This window comes from Narcine bancroftii, chromosome 1 (genome assembly GCF_036971445.1).
Source record: "Narcine bancroftii isolate sNarBan1 chromosome 1, sNarBan1.hap1, whole genome shotgun sequence".
NCBI classification, from domain to species: Eukaryota; Metazoa; Chordata; class Chondrichthyes; order Torpediniformes; family Narcinidae; genus Narcine; species Narcine bancroftii.
Window position 1 is genome coordinate 389093722 of NC_091469.1, and position 16844 is coordinate 389110565.

The 16844-nt window shown below is 37.8% G+C and overlaps 1 protein-coding gene across 4 annotated transcripts in view; it reads left to right on the plus strand.

Annotated features, from left to right (window-relative positions):
• Positions 1 to 16844, plus strand: part of gabbr2 (gamma-aminobutyric acid (GABA) B receptor, 2) — an 811906-nt gene that overhangs the window by 780437 nt on the left and 14625 nt on the right. For all 4 annotated transcript variants that reach the window (XM_069913637.1, XM_069913635.1, XM_069913636.1 and 1 more), the window contains exons 15-17: positions 8423 to 8647; positions 9659 to 9841; positions 13498 to 13627. In XM_069913637.1, the coding sequence (XP_069769738.1) occupies positions 8423 to 8647; positions 9659 to 9841; positions 13498 to 13627 (538 nt within the window). The remainder of the gene's footprint in view (positions 1 to 8422; positions 8648 to 9658; positions 9842 to 13497; positions 13628 to 16844) is intronic.

Below are 16844 nucleotides of genomic sequence, written 5' to 3' on the forward strand. Positions count from 1 at the left end.
GTTTGGGAAACCAGAACTAGAGGACCTCAAGATTCAGGTTAGTAAATTTAGATGAGAAGAAACTCCTTTTCCCAGAGGGTGGTGAATCTGTTTAATTCACTGCTTATTGAAGCAGTGAAGGCAACCTCTGTAAATAGATGTAGACAAGGTTATAACGATTTCTCAGGGTCAGAATCAGAATTTATTGTCATGAACAAATCATGAAATTCAGTGTTTTGCGGCAGAGTCACAGTTGTACATTCATTTTACACTATCTTACTGTTCGAAGAAAAATAATAATACAGTATTGCGAGAGAGTAAGGCAGTGTCTTTGGTTCATAAAATTATTTATTATTCAGGAATCTGATGGCAGCGGGGAAGAAGCTGTCCTTGTTCCAATAAGTACTCGCCTTTAGGCTCCTGTACCTTTTTCCTGATGGTAGCAAATATCATAGTAAGGGAATTAAGGGATATGGAAGAGAGGTGGTGATGAGTCTATCATCAGATCAGCCATGATCACATTGAATGGCAGAGCAGGCTCGATGGGCCAGATGACCTCCCCCTATTTCTTACTGTGGTGGTACACCACCGGCCTACTGCAGGGTGCAACCTCTGTACCTGCAGGAGTGTCAGGGGACAGGACAACACCTGGCCGGGTGTCAATCAGTTGGCCTGAATGGATCAAGCCCCACCCGGTCGAGTGTCAATCACCCTCCGGGATATAAGCCTGCGCCGGCCTCCCGAGGCCTCACTCACAGCCAGCCTGGCTCTGTGGAAGTCTTTGTGGATTAAAGCCTGTTGTGCAGCCTTTATCTTTGTGTGTACCTGATTCTGGCTAACAGCGCACCTCACTTACGTTCTTATGTTTTATTCTTTGAGGCATTCTCTCCAAGTTGGTCTTCTATGTCTTCAAATAAATTGACTCAAGGTTCTCAGTGCCTCCCGTTTTTGTCATCGTGAGCCTGGTGTCCCCACAGTTGGTGCGAGGCTTGTTCAAAGGGATTTGAAAACATCTTCCAATTCTTTTCCTCTGTCCAATGAATAATCTCTTTTGATGATAGTTAGGAAAAGATGATGTTTCAGGAGCTTTTTATTAGATTTGTCCTTTGGCGATGATTGACGTTGGAGATGCTGACCTGAGAGATGATGCAGATGGCAGTTATTCTGGCAATGGATTGGAAGTCTTTGATAGTCTGCCTACCATGTTTTGAAATGCCAGCAGGAGGTATTCAAAGTCTCAGAAGTTAGAGGATGACTAGGATCACAGATTCCCAGGAGGCTCTGAGCTTTTTATTGGACTCGTGATTTTTGAGTTATTTTCCTCATTTGTCTGAAGGCTGTGCTGATACACTGAAGCAAAGGTGGTTTTCAGCATCAATATCTGCCCTCTTGAGTTATGCTTCCTGAGGGTGGGGAAATGGCCCATGTCTTCAAAGGTTCTATCATGGGCCTTGTTTGTCAGAAGGCAGTGTTTTGCTGCTGTTACCGGTTGTTCAAGGACCTTTATTTTGGAGAGATTACATATAAGACCCTCTTACTAATCTGATTCAGTGACCAAACAGATGACTTGGGGCTCTGCCTCTAAAAATAAGCATGACTAAATATCATTCATATCCCATGAGTTATCAATGAAATAGAAGTCGTCTTTTTCCTCAAGTGAAGGTGTAGTAGGTTGAACTATTTTTAATTTGTTCTGTTGGTTAGTTTCACTCCATTGGCAAGTTTGTTGGAGGTGAGGTGAACATTGCTCTGAAAAAGAGCAGAATCCCAGAATAATTACTACAGTCCATGGTTTAGTACCTGTATCATATTTACTAAGCTAACATATTCCTCCATAGTATTATCCATAAGTATAAAATCCTCCAATCCTTACATTAGTTTTATAGACATCTATTACAAAAAGTTATGAACATCTTAAAATTCAAAGCCATGACAGTTGGCGAGAACTGAACAAGAAGAGGTGGCTTAGCATGTTGTGATAAAGACATAGAGTCCACAGATAGGTTGAGTGAGTGGAGTATAATGGGATTAATTCACTTTGGTATGAAGAATGACATAAATGGAGGAATCACGGGATGGAGTAGTGGCCTGTAGGAGAATACCAGCCCTCTCCAGAAAAGAAGAAATAAAGTGAAGAAAATACAAAGTTCAAAAAACACAAAACACAGCAAATAAAAGATTAAGTTGTGGAGAAAAGGAAGAAAATGGCACCCAAGAAGGAAAAAGTAAAAACAATGGGGGAAAAAAAAGAAAAGATGCCAGAAGAGAAAGGAGAAGGCCTTACCTGCATGAAGAAACAGGGAGTCGTCATGGAGAAAAGAGCCCACTCTCAAGGTTAGTGACGACCCCACAGAGTCGCGATCTCCTGACCGCTGGACTGCAAAAATGGCTCTCTGAGCCTAACAGAAGCGCAATGCGCGCACTAAGGAAAAAACAATGACGGGAGGGGGACCCAGCTGAGGAGCGAACTAACACAGCGCGACCAACTGAGGGATGCCCGACATCAGGGCTCTCAGCTGGAAGAAGAGGGAAGCGACAGGAAAGGGAGTGATAGGAAAGAACAACAGCAACAGGAGGCCCAACAGGTGACTAGCTCAGAAGAAGAGGACCAACAGCAAGAAGCCATGCAAGAAGACGCCCAGCAAAGTGGGGCAAGCAGCTCAACAAGAAAGTCAGAAGAGACACAGATACAAGGAAGAGAAGTAGAAGACACAAACACAGGTGCAGACTCAGAAGAAGAGGAAGAAGAAGACCAAGCTATGCACAGAGGAATAGAAGGTAAAATAGATCTACAGTATATAGATAAAAAAATTTCAAGAACAAATGAGAGCATTAAAAGAATGGTTGACATTAGAATTTAATGAGATGAAAAGAAAAATGAAAAGTACAGAAGAAAAAGTGAGTAGAATAGAGCTGGACATGACAGAAATAAGGAAAAGATTAGAAAATGTGGAAGATCAAGAAATGGCTGTAGAAATGGAAGTGAATGACTTAAGAGGAAAATTGGAAGAAAATGACAAAAAAGTTAAAGAGTCACAAGAGTTGTTAGCTCAAAAGATGGATATAATGGAAAACTATAGTAGGCGAAACAACATAAAGATAGTGGGCCTAAAGGAAGATGAAGAAGGCACAAATATGAAAGAAGTTATAAAAGAATGGATCCCAAAGGTCCTGGGAATGCCAGAAATACAGGAAGGAATGGAAATAGAAAGGGCACACAGAACACTAGCCCCGAAACTACCGACTCAACAAAAACCAAGATCCATTTTAGTAAAATTTCTGAGAAAATATACTGGATTAAAATTGGAGAAGACAAAAAAACCATTGGCATGCAAGGGTCAAAAAATATTATTTTACCCAGACATAAGTTTTGAACTCTGAATGAAGATGAAGGAGTTTAACACAGCAAAATCGATCCTATGGAAAAAAGGCTATAAGTTTATGTTAAGATATCCAGCTGTGCTTAAAATATTTATCCCGGGGGAGCAAAACAGACTGTTCTCAGATCTGAAGAAAGCACGAGAATTTGCAGAACGCCTGCAGGACAGAAAGAGAGATGAAGAGATGTAACAAGAATGAAGAACAACGACAAACTACATATAAAGATGTAAAAATAATGTATAAATAAGAACTAAAGAAGGGAAAGTAAAGGGAAGAAAGGAAGTAAGGAGGGAAAAAAAGAGGGTTAGCTTTGTTATATGTGAAGATGAAAGTTTTCTGGAGGGGGTTGGGTGGGAAAGAATAACAGTCACTGCAAAATCAGTTGATGCTTGTGAGCAGGTTCGCAATCCAAATGAAGAGGGGAGTTATGATTGCCCGGCAAGGTTCAAGGGGCGACTCAGAGAGGGGAGGGGACATTTGGAGGTAATGGAATTTTAGATGTGGGAGTTGTTGAAGTATTTTATGTTTTAAAAGTGTTGTTATACCTTGAGTTCAAAAAGGGAAAACTGAGAGATGAAAATGGAGAAAAGGACAAAGGTGGTGGTGAGGAAGCAGAAATGAAGTGTAAACAGAATATGAGATGGTCATGTTGAACTAAAAGACTATAAATATTAATGGAATACATAACCAAATTAAACAAAAAAGGCTATTAAATTTTCTAAAAAAAGAAAAAAATAAGACATAGCATTTGTGCAGGAAACGCAACTAACTGAAGTGGAACATAATAAATTAAGGAGAGACTGGGTAGGGCACGTAGCGGCAGCATCATATAATTCAAAAGCCAGAGGTGTAGCTATATTAACAAATAAAAATGTACCAATCAAAATAGAGGAGGAAATAATAGATCCAGCGGGGAGGTATGCAATGATAAAGTTTCAGATATATTCAGAATTCTGGAATTTGATCAATATATATACACCTAATGAAGAGGATCAAAAGTTTATGTGAGATTTTTTTTGAAGATTGTAGATACGCAGGGGAATATATTGATAGGAGGGGATTCTAACCTTAATTTAGACCCAATGTTGGATAAAACTGAACAAAAGACTAGCAAAAAGTGGCCAAATTTATTATTAAATCATTGCAGGAAATGAAACTTATGAATATATGGAGGAGGCAGCACCCAAGGGAGAAGGAATACTCATAATATTCGAATGGGCTTAAAACATATTCAAGGATTGATATGTTTTTGTTGTCGGCCCATATTCAAAGGAGAGTTAGGAAAACTGAATATAAAGCTAGATTGCTATCTGATCACTCACCCCTGTTATTAGCAATAGAACTGGAGGACATCCCACCAAGAGCATATAGATGGAAATTAAACTCCATGCTACTTAAAAATTTAGAGAATTTGTTGAATGCCAAATTAAAATGTACTTTGAAATAAATACAGAATCAGTGAAAGACACATTTATATTACGGGATGCAATGAAAGCCTTCATTCAAGGGCAGATAATAAGTTATGTGACTAAGATGAAAAAGGACTACAATCGGGAAATAGAACTGTTGGAAAGAGAGATAGTAAGTACAGAAAAAAAACTAGCAACAAGGAAAGATAAAACAAAAAGAAGAGAATTGGCGGACAAAAAAGTAAAATACGAAATATTACAAATATATACAATGGAGAAGAACATAATGAAAATAAAGCAAAAGTATTATGAGCTAGGAGAAAAAATGCACAAAATATTAGCCTGGCAGCTTAGAATAAGCTAAAAGAATTGTATTGGCATCAAGGAAAAAGGACAAACAAATTACATATAATCCAATGGAGATTAATGAAAACTTTAAGGAATTTTATGAGCAATTATACCAAACTGAGAACGAGGGGAAAGAAGACAAAATAGAACAGTTTTTAGCTAAAATTAAACTGCTGAAATTGCAAGAGGAGCAAAACAAGCTGATAAAACCATTTGAAAAAGAGGAAATACAGGATATATTAAAAAAAGCTGCTGAACAATAAAACGCCTGGAGACAATGGATTCCCAATAGAATTCTATAAAACATTTAAAGAGTTATTAATTCCTCCTCTCCTGGAAGTAATGAACCAGATAGAAGAAACACAAAACTTGTCAGATTCATGTAAGACAGCTATAATTACAGTAATACCAAAGACGGGAAAGGATCCACTAACAACAGCATGTTATAGACCAATATCTCTACTTAATTCAGATTATAAAATTATTAGAAAACAGATTGGCCAACTATGTACCAAAAATAGTAAAACAAGATCAAACTGAATTTATTAAGAAAAGATGAACAGCGGATAATGTCTATAAATTTATTAATTTAATTCATGCAGTTCAAGGAAATAAGATGCTAACAGTGGCTGTTGCTTTAGATGCAGAAAAAGCCTTTGACAGGGTAGAATGGAATTATTTATTCAAAGTATTACAGAGGTTCAACTTACCAGAAAAATATATTAATTGGATTAAAGCATATATAATGGACCATTGGCGAAGGTGACAGTCAATGGATATGTATCAAACCAATTTAAATTAAGTAGGTCAACTAGGCAGGGATGCCCACTATCTCCCTCACTGTTCGCTTTAGCAATAGAACCATTGGAAGAACTGATAAGAACAGAAAATAAAATGAAAGGGATAAAAATAAAGGAGAAGGAGAATAAAATCAGATTATTTGCAGATGACATCATAGTATACTTAACAGAATGAGAAATATAAATAAAAGAACTACATTAGAAATTGAAGGAATATGGAGAAATATCGGGGTACAAAATCAACGCAAATAAAAGTGAAGCAATGCCAATGAGTAATGCAGATTATACAGAATTTAAAAAAGAATCACCATTTAAATGGCAAACACAAGCAATCCGATACCTAGGTATTATATTAGATAATAATTTAAGCCACCTGTACAAATTAAATTATCAGCTATTAATGAAGAAATTACAAGAAGATTTTTTGGTCTTCCCAAGAATACAATACTTATTTGAATTGTTACCAATTCCTTTAACAGAGAAATTCTTCAATGAACTAAATAGAATAATAAGGAAATTCTTATGGAAAGGGGGGAAACCGAGGATAGCGTTAGATAAATTAACAGAGTGGTACAAACAAGGTGGTTTGCAGTTCCAAACTTTAAATTATTATAGAGCAGCACAATTAAGGTATTTATCAGATTTTTACTAGACAAGGGAAAACCCAGACTGGACTAAGATGGAACTAGATAAAATAGAGGAGAAGGTACTGGAACATATACTTTATAAGTGGGATGAAAAGGTGGTGCAATATAAAAGCTCACCAGTACTGCATCATTTACTCAATATATGGAAGAAAATTCACTTAGAAAAGAAAAAAACAAATTACCAAATTCAAAAATTATTATTGACACAAAATCAACTAATCCCTTTTACATTAGATAACGTTTCCTTTAGAGGATGGGAGAGAAAAGGAATTAAAAGAATAGAAATTTGTTTTTTGGGAAATAATGTATTAACATTTGAACAAATGAAGTACAATTATGGAATAACTCATGGTGCAATGTTTGCATACCATCAACTGAAAGCCAATTTAAAAGATAAATTGGGAAGCAGACTGAGATTACCAGTAAGAAGCAGCTTTGAATATGTGATTACAGAAACATTGAAAATAAAAAGATTTATAACAAACATGTACATCAAGCTGCAAGAGAAGGAAAATGATTAAATAAGCTATATACCCAAACAAAAGTGGGAAAAGTTTAAGCATAAAGATAAAAAACGAAACATGGGAAAAGTTATGCTCTGGAACTATGAAGAATATAAAAAACACAAGGTTACACATGATATAGTATAATTGGTTAAACAGGTTATATATCACACCCCAAAAGTTAAAAAAAATGGGATACAACATTATCAGATAGATGTTTTCGCTATAAGAAGGAAATGAGAACAACAGTACATGCAATTTGGACATGTGAGAAAGTGAAAAAGTTTTGGACCAAAAAATCCAGAGATCTTTCTTCTAAGTAATATAAGAAGTAAAGAATTAGGCCTCAAACTGGATGAAATGCAAAAAAGATTTATTATGATAGCCTTAGCTGTAGCAAAAAAATGCATAATGTCAACTTGGAAATCAGAAGAGAGCCTGAGAGTACAGCAATGGTACATAGAAATGAATAAATGTATTCCATTGGAAAAAAATAACATATAATTTAAAAAATAAGGTCACATTATTTGAACAAATTTGGGAACCGTACATGGAACATAACAGAGAGGGCTTGCGTCGGACCTCCAACCCCTAAAATGATGAAATGAGAAGAAGACAAAATGACTTGATCCAGTGTGTAAAAGTAGATGATACAATTTTCTTGTTTATTTTCATTGTGTGATGACATTGTTTAATGGTTTTATTGTATTGTATATGTTGAACGTTTAATGGGTTTGTAGGGGGAAGGGAAGGTGGGGGGGGAAGGGGAGAAAATGCCGCTGTGTGTATTTTAAAGGGAAATGCTTGTATGTATTTTGATTGATATGGTTCATAGTGTGAAAATTTTTTAAAAATTAAAAAAAAGAATGACATAAATGAATGAGAATGCATAATGTTGTCCTCCAACAGGATGTTGAGGTTCTAGTACATGAAACACAAAAACTATACTGTGAGTATAAAGTAATTTGGGAAACTGATGGAATAATGGCTGTTAGTACAAGGGGAATGGAACATAAAAATAGGGGAAGTTTTACAATTTTACATGCACTAGTAGGATCAAACAGAGTTGGAGAATTGGGGTAGTGTGTGTGTTTTAGGAGGGCTGCGCTTGCATCTTTAGTCAGTGCAAAGAAGTTTCATTAAATTGATACATAATGAATCTTTGATATTTCTTAAGGTGTTATGTGAGAGGGGGAAAAGGTTGCGAACCACTGGGAGACAGTTCATCCAGTCAATTTAAAGGAATTCACTGAATGTGTTAATGAATTAAGCATATGTCAAGTGATAATGCAATCGGTAATTTCTAAAATTTACTTTAACACTGACATAAAATTTAATTTGCCTCCCTTTTTCAGTTGTTTGGATGCTTTCTTGCTTGGGAAACTCGGAATGTGAGCATCCCTGCCCTGAATGACAGCAAGTACATTGGTATGAGTGTATATAATGTGGGAATCATGTGCATCATAGGAGCTGCTGTTTCCTTCCTAACACGAGACCAGCCAAATGTCCAGTTCTGTATTGTAGCTCTGGTCATCATTTTCTGCAGCACCATCACCCTCTGCTTGGTGTTTGTGCCAAAGGTAGGTGGATTAAAATACTTTAGCAAGTGAATATCATATTTCAATATAAACAGGATATTATGCATAAGTTCCTTTATGGCCAAACACAAATTTTGAGTTCTATTGCCACAGAGTCTCACCTGTTAAGTCACCAGCACACTGTCCTTGTGTGGAGACATTGTGGACAAGCATTCATCTTCCTTGCATTGATGAATGCAGAATTCATAAATAAAATTTTACATTGCCTTTGCAAAAATGCTGGAGGGGTTACAAACATCTCATTATTTCTGGACACTTGACCTTTCAAATATGAATAATATTGAGTGAATTCAGCAAACCCACACACCCACAAATGAACCGTGCTTCCCTTGTATGGTTCGTAGTCCCCAATTAAGTAACAATGCAGTGTGGATGGAAACAGAGTTTTGAAATATATGCTTGCTTTATTCAGAGTTATCCTCAGAATGCAAAGCAATGATGCAATGAGGTAATGCCTTTTTGGATGCACTGAGTGAACTGGTTCAACATATTTATGAATACACAAATGTTCAAAAATGTTGATTGCATTATCCAATCATTCACTAGATGATGGCATGACATCCATTTCTGGCCTGTCTCTCTTTACTCATGTTCTTTGTCAACTGTTGAATTGTTGAATAATTTCCCAAAGGATATTTATTCTTACAGTTTTCCTCACTATTTTTAAGTCATGTTGCATTGAGATCAAGTGATTTTGGAATTTCTCACCAACAGCACTTACTCTCGGGCATATCTTAAGTCACAGCAAAGACCCTTACGTAACTGCTGTCCCCTATCACCCAATGGGATGCAGGTCAAAAACCAAAGCTCCACCCTGAGATGGACTTATTAGAAATATTGCTACTGATCAGAAAGGTCCTAGACATTTTTCCAGTGGTTTAAATAGATTCCTAGCCTAACTCCACCATAGCAGACTTGAATGGTCACAGATTTTTAGAACTATAATTAAATGTATTGTATTTAAATTTCACTTTCCCAATTCTTTTCTGACAGCTGATCACATTAAGAACAAACCCAGATGCAGCCACTCAAAACAGGCGATTACAATTCACACAGAATCAGAAGAAAGAAGACTCGAAAACATCCACTTCTGTAACAAGTGTAAACCAGGCAAATACGTCTCGACTTGAAGGATTTCAGTCTGATAATCATCGCTTGAGAATGAAAATCACAGAGGTGCTCATTTTGCTTTCAGGCATTTCTGCCTTTCTGATCTATTTTCCTCCCAATGAACTATCCAGGCAGTTTCAAATCAACGCCATTGTGATATTTTAGAGCAATTCCTTGAATTTTGGAAACTGACGGGAAAATTATCATGAATATATATAGGCAGAGTGGAGGTATAGATACAAAATATTGGTAAATTTCTTGTATTTTTTTTGGGGGGGGGAATGTCCTCTATAATATAATAAACCAGGAATACCTAAACTAAAAACACACACAGTAAATACTCGAGGAACTCAACCAGTTTCACAGCATCCACAGGCGGTAGAGATATATTAACGACATTTTGGGCCTGAGCCCTTCTTCAAAGTTTGAGAAAAAAAACAGAAAAGCATCTGAGTAAAGACTAAGAAGGGGGGGAAGAACGGGAGGGGGGGAGTCCAAACAAAAGGTGTTAATTGGACATGATAAAATGGAAGTTGAGAATTGATTTTAGCCCTGTGAAAGGGGATAGAGGGAAAAGAGAAGGGAGGCAGAGACAGAACTCGAGGAGCAGTTGGTGTAGCGGTTAGTGCAACACCTTTACAGCACCACCGATCGGAACCTGAGTTTAAATTCCACGTTGTCTGTAAGGAATTGATACGTTCTCCCTGTGTCTGCAGGGTCTTTCCCCAGCGGCTGCGGTTTCCTCCCTGTTCAAAACGTACTGGGGGATGTAGGTCAATTGGGTGTAAATTGGGTGGCACGGGCTCTTGGGCTAAAATGGCCTGCTACCATGCTGTAAGTCTAATTTTTTTGAAAAAAAGGAAACAGGAGGACAAAGATGGGGGTGTGGGGTTTAACAGAAACCAGAGAAATCAGTGTTAATACCATCTTCTTGGAGGATCCCCAGATTGAAGATAAGGTGTTGTTCCTCCAATTTGCAGGTGGCCTAAATTAGAGTTCATGAGACCATGGAGAGACATATCAAAAAGTGAATGGGATGAGGAACTGAAATGGGTGGCCACTGGGAGATCAACGCTATTACAGTGGATAGAGCTAAGGTGCTTAACGAAGCTTTCTCCCAGTTATTCCTATAAATAAATTTTTTGAAAGATGAAAGGGCTTCTTTCAATTTGGTACTGTTATGAGTCCCAGCAACAATAGAAATTCACCAAGACAGATAGTTACTTAAACAAAGTTGCTTTTAATTTTCTTTAAACGTAAAAGCAGAATCAAACTTTAACTTATTACTATTAACTTAACCCCCTTCTAATTCTAAGTGCCCATGTATGTAATATGTATCCTTCTGATCAGCCACATCTGTGACTTGCCGAAGAAATTTGCCCTATCAGGGTTTTCCATATGATAACCTCTTTCTTTCAGGTCACCACAGACTTCCTTTTCTGTTTCCCTTAACTCAGGCGAAAAATTATACAGCTAGCCATCTCCTCTTGTATGGACTACAAGGGCTTTGAGCAGGCTGAACTAAGAACTCACAACCCATTTTCAAAATGGGGTGTTCAACAAGCCTGCCAGTTTGCCATGATGCCACCTCAACCGCTACTCTGGAACTGACTTCTCTCTCTCTCTCTCTCTCTCTCTCTCTCTCTCTCTCTCTCTCGCTCTCTCTCTCTCTCTCTAAGAGAAGAATCCTGTTTTCTTTCCTCTCTCTCAGCTTGTGAAAATCAGAACCTCCCAAGGTTCCAAATCCAATCCTTGAAAGATCTTTATCAGCACGAGCCTGGATTTTGTTCCATTTGCACCTACTTCTGAAGTTCCTTCCAAAGCAGTTCCAATGTCCTTTGGAAAGCCACTGGTGCCTGAATGTCTGGTTTCAGCAAAGCTCTTGCATTTTAAATGAGATGTGAAGTATCTGTTTGTGGTGATCTACACTAAACCCCCATAATCTATCTCTTTTAAAAACATATATATATATATATATATAAAAAACCTGTAACAGTAGAAATAAAATTAAATTGTCAGAAACAATTGTCCTTTCTTATCCTCCCCAAGCTGATAGCCAGAGGAAGCTATACACATGAGTGCAATAGTCAAGTTCAAAAGACATCTGGACAGATATATGAGTGAGGGTTTGGAACGATGTGAACCAAATACATGTAAATTGGACTAGCCCAGAATGTCAATTTGGTCAGTATGGATGATTTAGGGCAAAGAACCTTTTCCATCTTGCATGGTTCTATGACTCTATGATATGCAGGTACTTCTGCGCTGTGGATGTTGGAAATATTCAGTAGGTAAATCAACATCGTTTTAAAGAGAAAAAATGGTTAAAAGTCAAGTCGGGAGAAAAAAAATTGTTGAATTTATGCAAGCACAGTCAGGGAAGTGGGAAAATGAACAAAAACTAAAATAAAATGATTAATTTTCATAGGTGATAGTGGTCTCAACCAAAATGAGGTGGTTCTGATAAAAGTTCATCAACTCTTTTCCTCTCTCCATAGAGCCTGTCAGCCCTATTGAATATTTTCCAAAATGGTAATCCATCAAATAACAAAACTTTGGGGCTAAGATGGAGTGTGGACTTGAACTGAGATCAATGATTATTGTGCCTGGTGTCTTGAGAAAATACAGATGATCTGGAATTGTTGAATTTAGTGTTTGGTTTGAAAGCTTGGAAATTGAGAGTTGGGCTTCTGATCTGTCAGCTGAGTAGAAAGTTGAGGTCAGTAATCAAAATAGGTATGGGGCAAAGAATTAAAGTGTCAGATAACTGGAACTTTGAGGTTGAGCTTGTGGACTTGGTAGAGGTATTTCAGAAATATTTGCATGGACCTCTAAATTTAGAGTAGTCCTCATTGTGAGCAGTACATTTAATAAATTAAATTTAACTTTTAAATTTAAATTCATTTTTAAAAATTTTAGGCATACAGCACAGTAATAGGCCATTTCAGCCCATGCCGCCCAATTTACACCCCATTAACTTACACCCCTGGTACGTTTTGAATGGTGGGAGGAAACCAGAGCCCCCAGGAAAAACCCACTTAGACACGGGGAGAACATACAAAGTCCTTACAGACAGCACGGGATTCAAACTATGGTCCCAATCGCTGGCACTGTAAAGAATGTTACTACGCCAGCCTTGCCACCCTAAGTTGAAAGAAATTTAACTAAATCATTGGTTTCACGTGGAAGTGGTGTTTAGGATAGTGGAAAGTCCAAGAATTAAAAAGCAGGTGCTGCATCTTCTGTACTTGTACAGAAAACAGGAGGGAAGGGAAGGAATTGTTGGAAGAAGCTGAGCAGAAATGTCCCAACCCTATAGCATCTATTTTTATTTCAGAAAACATTTATTCTATTTGTATTGATATATATTTATGGAATGTAGATATTCATTCAGAGGAATATCAGTTGTCTTCCAGTATATTTAAAATAGTTCTAATGAGGTCTGTGGAAATTGGAATGGGTTCAATGAATATCAATAACTTAATACTGACTTAAGCTATAATATGGACTAGAATGGGTACATGTGTGTAGAAGTCGTGAATTTGTGATTCATTGTAAAGAATGGTCAACTCGTGTTTATGGCTTTATCACAGTGCAAATTTCCAGTAAATTCCTTGAAGCATGGGATGCTTCCTGGTGGTGCAGGAAAGGTCACAGTAACTTACATGGACAGAATTGAATTTAAAATGCGTTCGCTGAAGATGCATCACTTCTCTTTCCAGCTTGACAAAGAGCTTGAGGAGGTTACCATGCAGCTACAGGACACGCCTGAAAAGGCGCAGTACGTGAAACAAAGCCACATTCAAGAGCTCAATAACATCTTGAGCATACGGAACTTCACAGATGGAAAAGGTAAGCCCAACTGTCTTCAATCACGTGGAGAAATTAGCAACACATCAAAGGAGGTGGTTGACGGGCTTTTCAATACAACTTATGCACCATGACGAATAGTAGCATTTACTTTATATTCGCCACAAGTAACAACATAATCTAGTTTTTCTGAGAAGCTCTTTACTGAAGATATATTAGAATTTCCAATCCACTGTGTGTAACTTTTGATAAAGATAGGAAACCTTGGGGTCTTGTATAGATTTGTTGCACTGACAAAAGGCAAAGGAGGAAAAACCCAACACCCAACCCCAACCAACCAATTTTCCCCTGCAGCCGCTGCAACCGTGTCTGCCTGTCCCGCATCGGACTTGTCAGCCACAAACAAGCCTGCAGCTGATGTGGACTTTTACCCCCTCCATAAATCTTCGTCCGCGAAGCCAAGCCAAAGAGAAATTACAGGATAGCAATTAAAACTTGAAAACATTAAAGAAATATCAAAACTCAATATGTTTTATTTTCCTGATATTTGACATCTATACCATTCTATTACTGAGGAATTTGGATTGAGATTCAAGTAGGAGTCACAAATCATAATTCACCAAATAGTCAGGAAAATATTTTTCCTCTGGAGCTTAGAAACTGCTTTCTCTGAAACGATGAAGGCTGAGGGATACGACTTGAGCGAAGGTTATAAAATTATGAGCAGCATAGGTAATTTTACCCAAGGTAATAATGATGACTACTAGAGGACATATATTTAAGGTGAGAGGGAGACAATTTAACGATGGTGCAAGGCAATTCTTTTTACACGGAATGTGATAGGTGCCTGGAACAGACTGTCTGAGATTGTGGAGGAAGCAGAAACGACTACAGAGTAAAAGAGGCTTTTACATAGAAACATGAATAGGCAGGGAATGAAGGGGTATGGATTGTGAGTGGGCACAAGAGATGTAGTTTAATTTCGTTTTGTGTTTGGTGCAGGCATCGTGGGCTGTTTCTGTGTTGTAGAGCTCTATGTTCTTTACCGTCAGTCTAATAAGCAACCAGATCATTAAGTATATTCCCTTCTACTGTTTTCTTTGAGAAACTTCAGAAAAAATTATTTTCACTTACTGAAATAAATATCTCTTCTAACATCTTAGATCATGCATATCCAGATTTAGTTGTCATTCCTCCGTTTTTTTTTGTTGTCGTTAAGATTTGGAATCAATACACAGCTTTTCAAATAATATCCATCACCAGATTTCTATATAAAATTATTCCAAAGAGGATGAGCAAGTATGATGAGAGAAAAGGTGTTTCTAAAAATTGCACTATTGGCAAATATTTAATCTCAAACGAGCCAAAAAAAAAACTGAAGAAGTACATTTACAGATTTGAGCTCTAAGTTATTTTTAAATTTATTTGCCTACTTGCTGGCAAAGTTTAATTTTCATGTGCTTATAACTCCAGAATTCTGGGAGACAATGTTTTTCAAATGACTCCTGTGCTCAGAGAGATGGAGCACAATGAAAATTTCCAGAGGCAGTCTGCCTATGCCTGAAAGAGTGAGTTCAGATGTGATCCATGAAAGTGAATCCCAATCTCCACTGTATCATCCATCAACAGATCATAGAGAAAGTGGATGGCGGCAGTCTTTTTCCCAGGCTGGTGAAATCTATAACAAGGGCATAGGTTTAAGCTGAGAGAGGAAACATTTAAAAGGACCTGGGGGCAATCTTTTCACCCAGAGGATGGTGAGTATGTGGAACAAGCTGCCATAGGGAGTTGCAGAAATGGGAACAATTAAAACTTCTGACCAATTTGCCTTTATTTGTCCAATCTCCATCTGTGGTGGTACACCACCGGCCTACTGCAGGGGGTAACCTCTGTACCTACAGGAGTGTAAGGGGACAGGACAACACCTGGCCGGCTGTCAATCAGTCGGCCTAAATGGATCAAGCCCCATCTGGTCGGGTGTCAATCACCCTCCGGGATATAAGCCTGCGCTGGCCTCCCGAGGCCTCACTCAGAGTTGCTGCAGTCACAGCCAGCCTGGCTCTGTGGAAGTCTTTGTGGATTAAAGCCTGTTGTACAGTCTTTATCTTTGTGTGTGTCTAATTCTGGCTAACAGTGCACCACACTATCTCAGCCTTTCCCATCCTAACATTTAGACTGATATGTGGATAAGAAAGATCAAGAGGATTGTGGGCCAAGTGCAGAACTGGGAAATTATTTCTTTCCACAAGCTGTGAGATTGATGAATGGTATCCTGTAAACCTGGGCTTCCTATAAATAAAATGAGTAAATTATTCAAAAATATTTATACATTTTTTATTATATTTGAATGTACATACATTATGTGATTATTATATGTGGGGTTCTGTGTGTATGTGTATATGTGTCCACTTGGAGAAATGCTCTTTCATTTGAACAATCAGATGATAATAAATGAAATAGATTGAACTTGGGTGGACACCTTGCTTAAATTGGACAAGATTTCCGTGACTCTAAATGTATCTGCAGTTGACTGAGGAGAATCATTCTACCATTAGCAATTGATCTTTAAAGTGGCTTCCTTTGTTGTAGTAGCTTCTAAATTAAAGAAAGTTATCTGCAATCTAGCTGTTAGTGACTGGTCAAACTCTAGCTAGCTAATTCTTAACAGAGTCTGTAGTTTTAAAGGTCCATCCATGTTACACTTGCATATCTACATTTCACCTTGATGGTGGGTCCCCAAGGCCATGGGTTTAGAGGAAGGGAGTGAATGCACATTAAGAATTTTTGTTGGCTTGACATGAGTGAGAATCATATATGAGCATTTATTGAAAGCAGTTCTGGGTCAACTTTACAGCTCAACATCATTTTCATATCAAGTTTCTATATGTTCTTTTTTTCTCCCGTCTATTCCCCGGTGAACAAATGGGAGGGGTGATCACTCTAATTGCCAATCTGGAGATTGTTTTTTACACCTTTTTTTTAACACTAGCACAGCACAATTAGCACACAACACGATTACAATGCCAGTGACCCAGGTTCAAATCTGATGCTGTCTATAAGAAGTTCGTATATTCTTCCTGTTACTTGCGTGGGTTTCATCTTGGTGCTTCAGTTTTCTCCCACCCTCCAAAAACATATGGAGTTTGTAGTTGGGTGGCAGGGGTCATAGACTGGTAGACCCTGTTACCGTTCTGTATGCCGAAAATTAAAAAGAAAAATCGAGAGTTACTGCAGAACTACATGAAATTGCTTGCAAAAT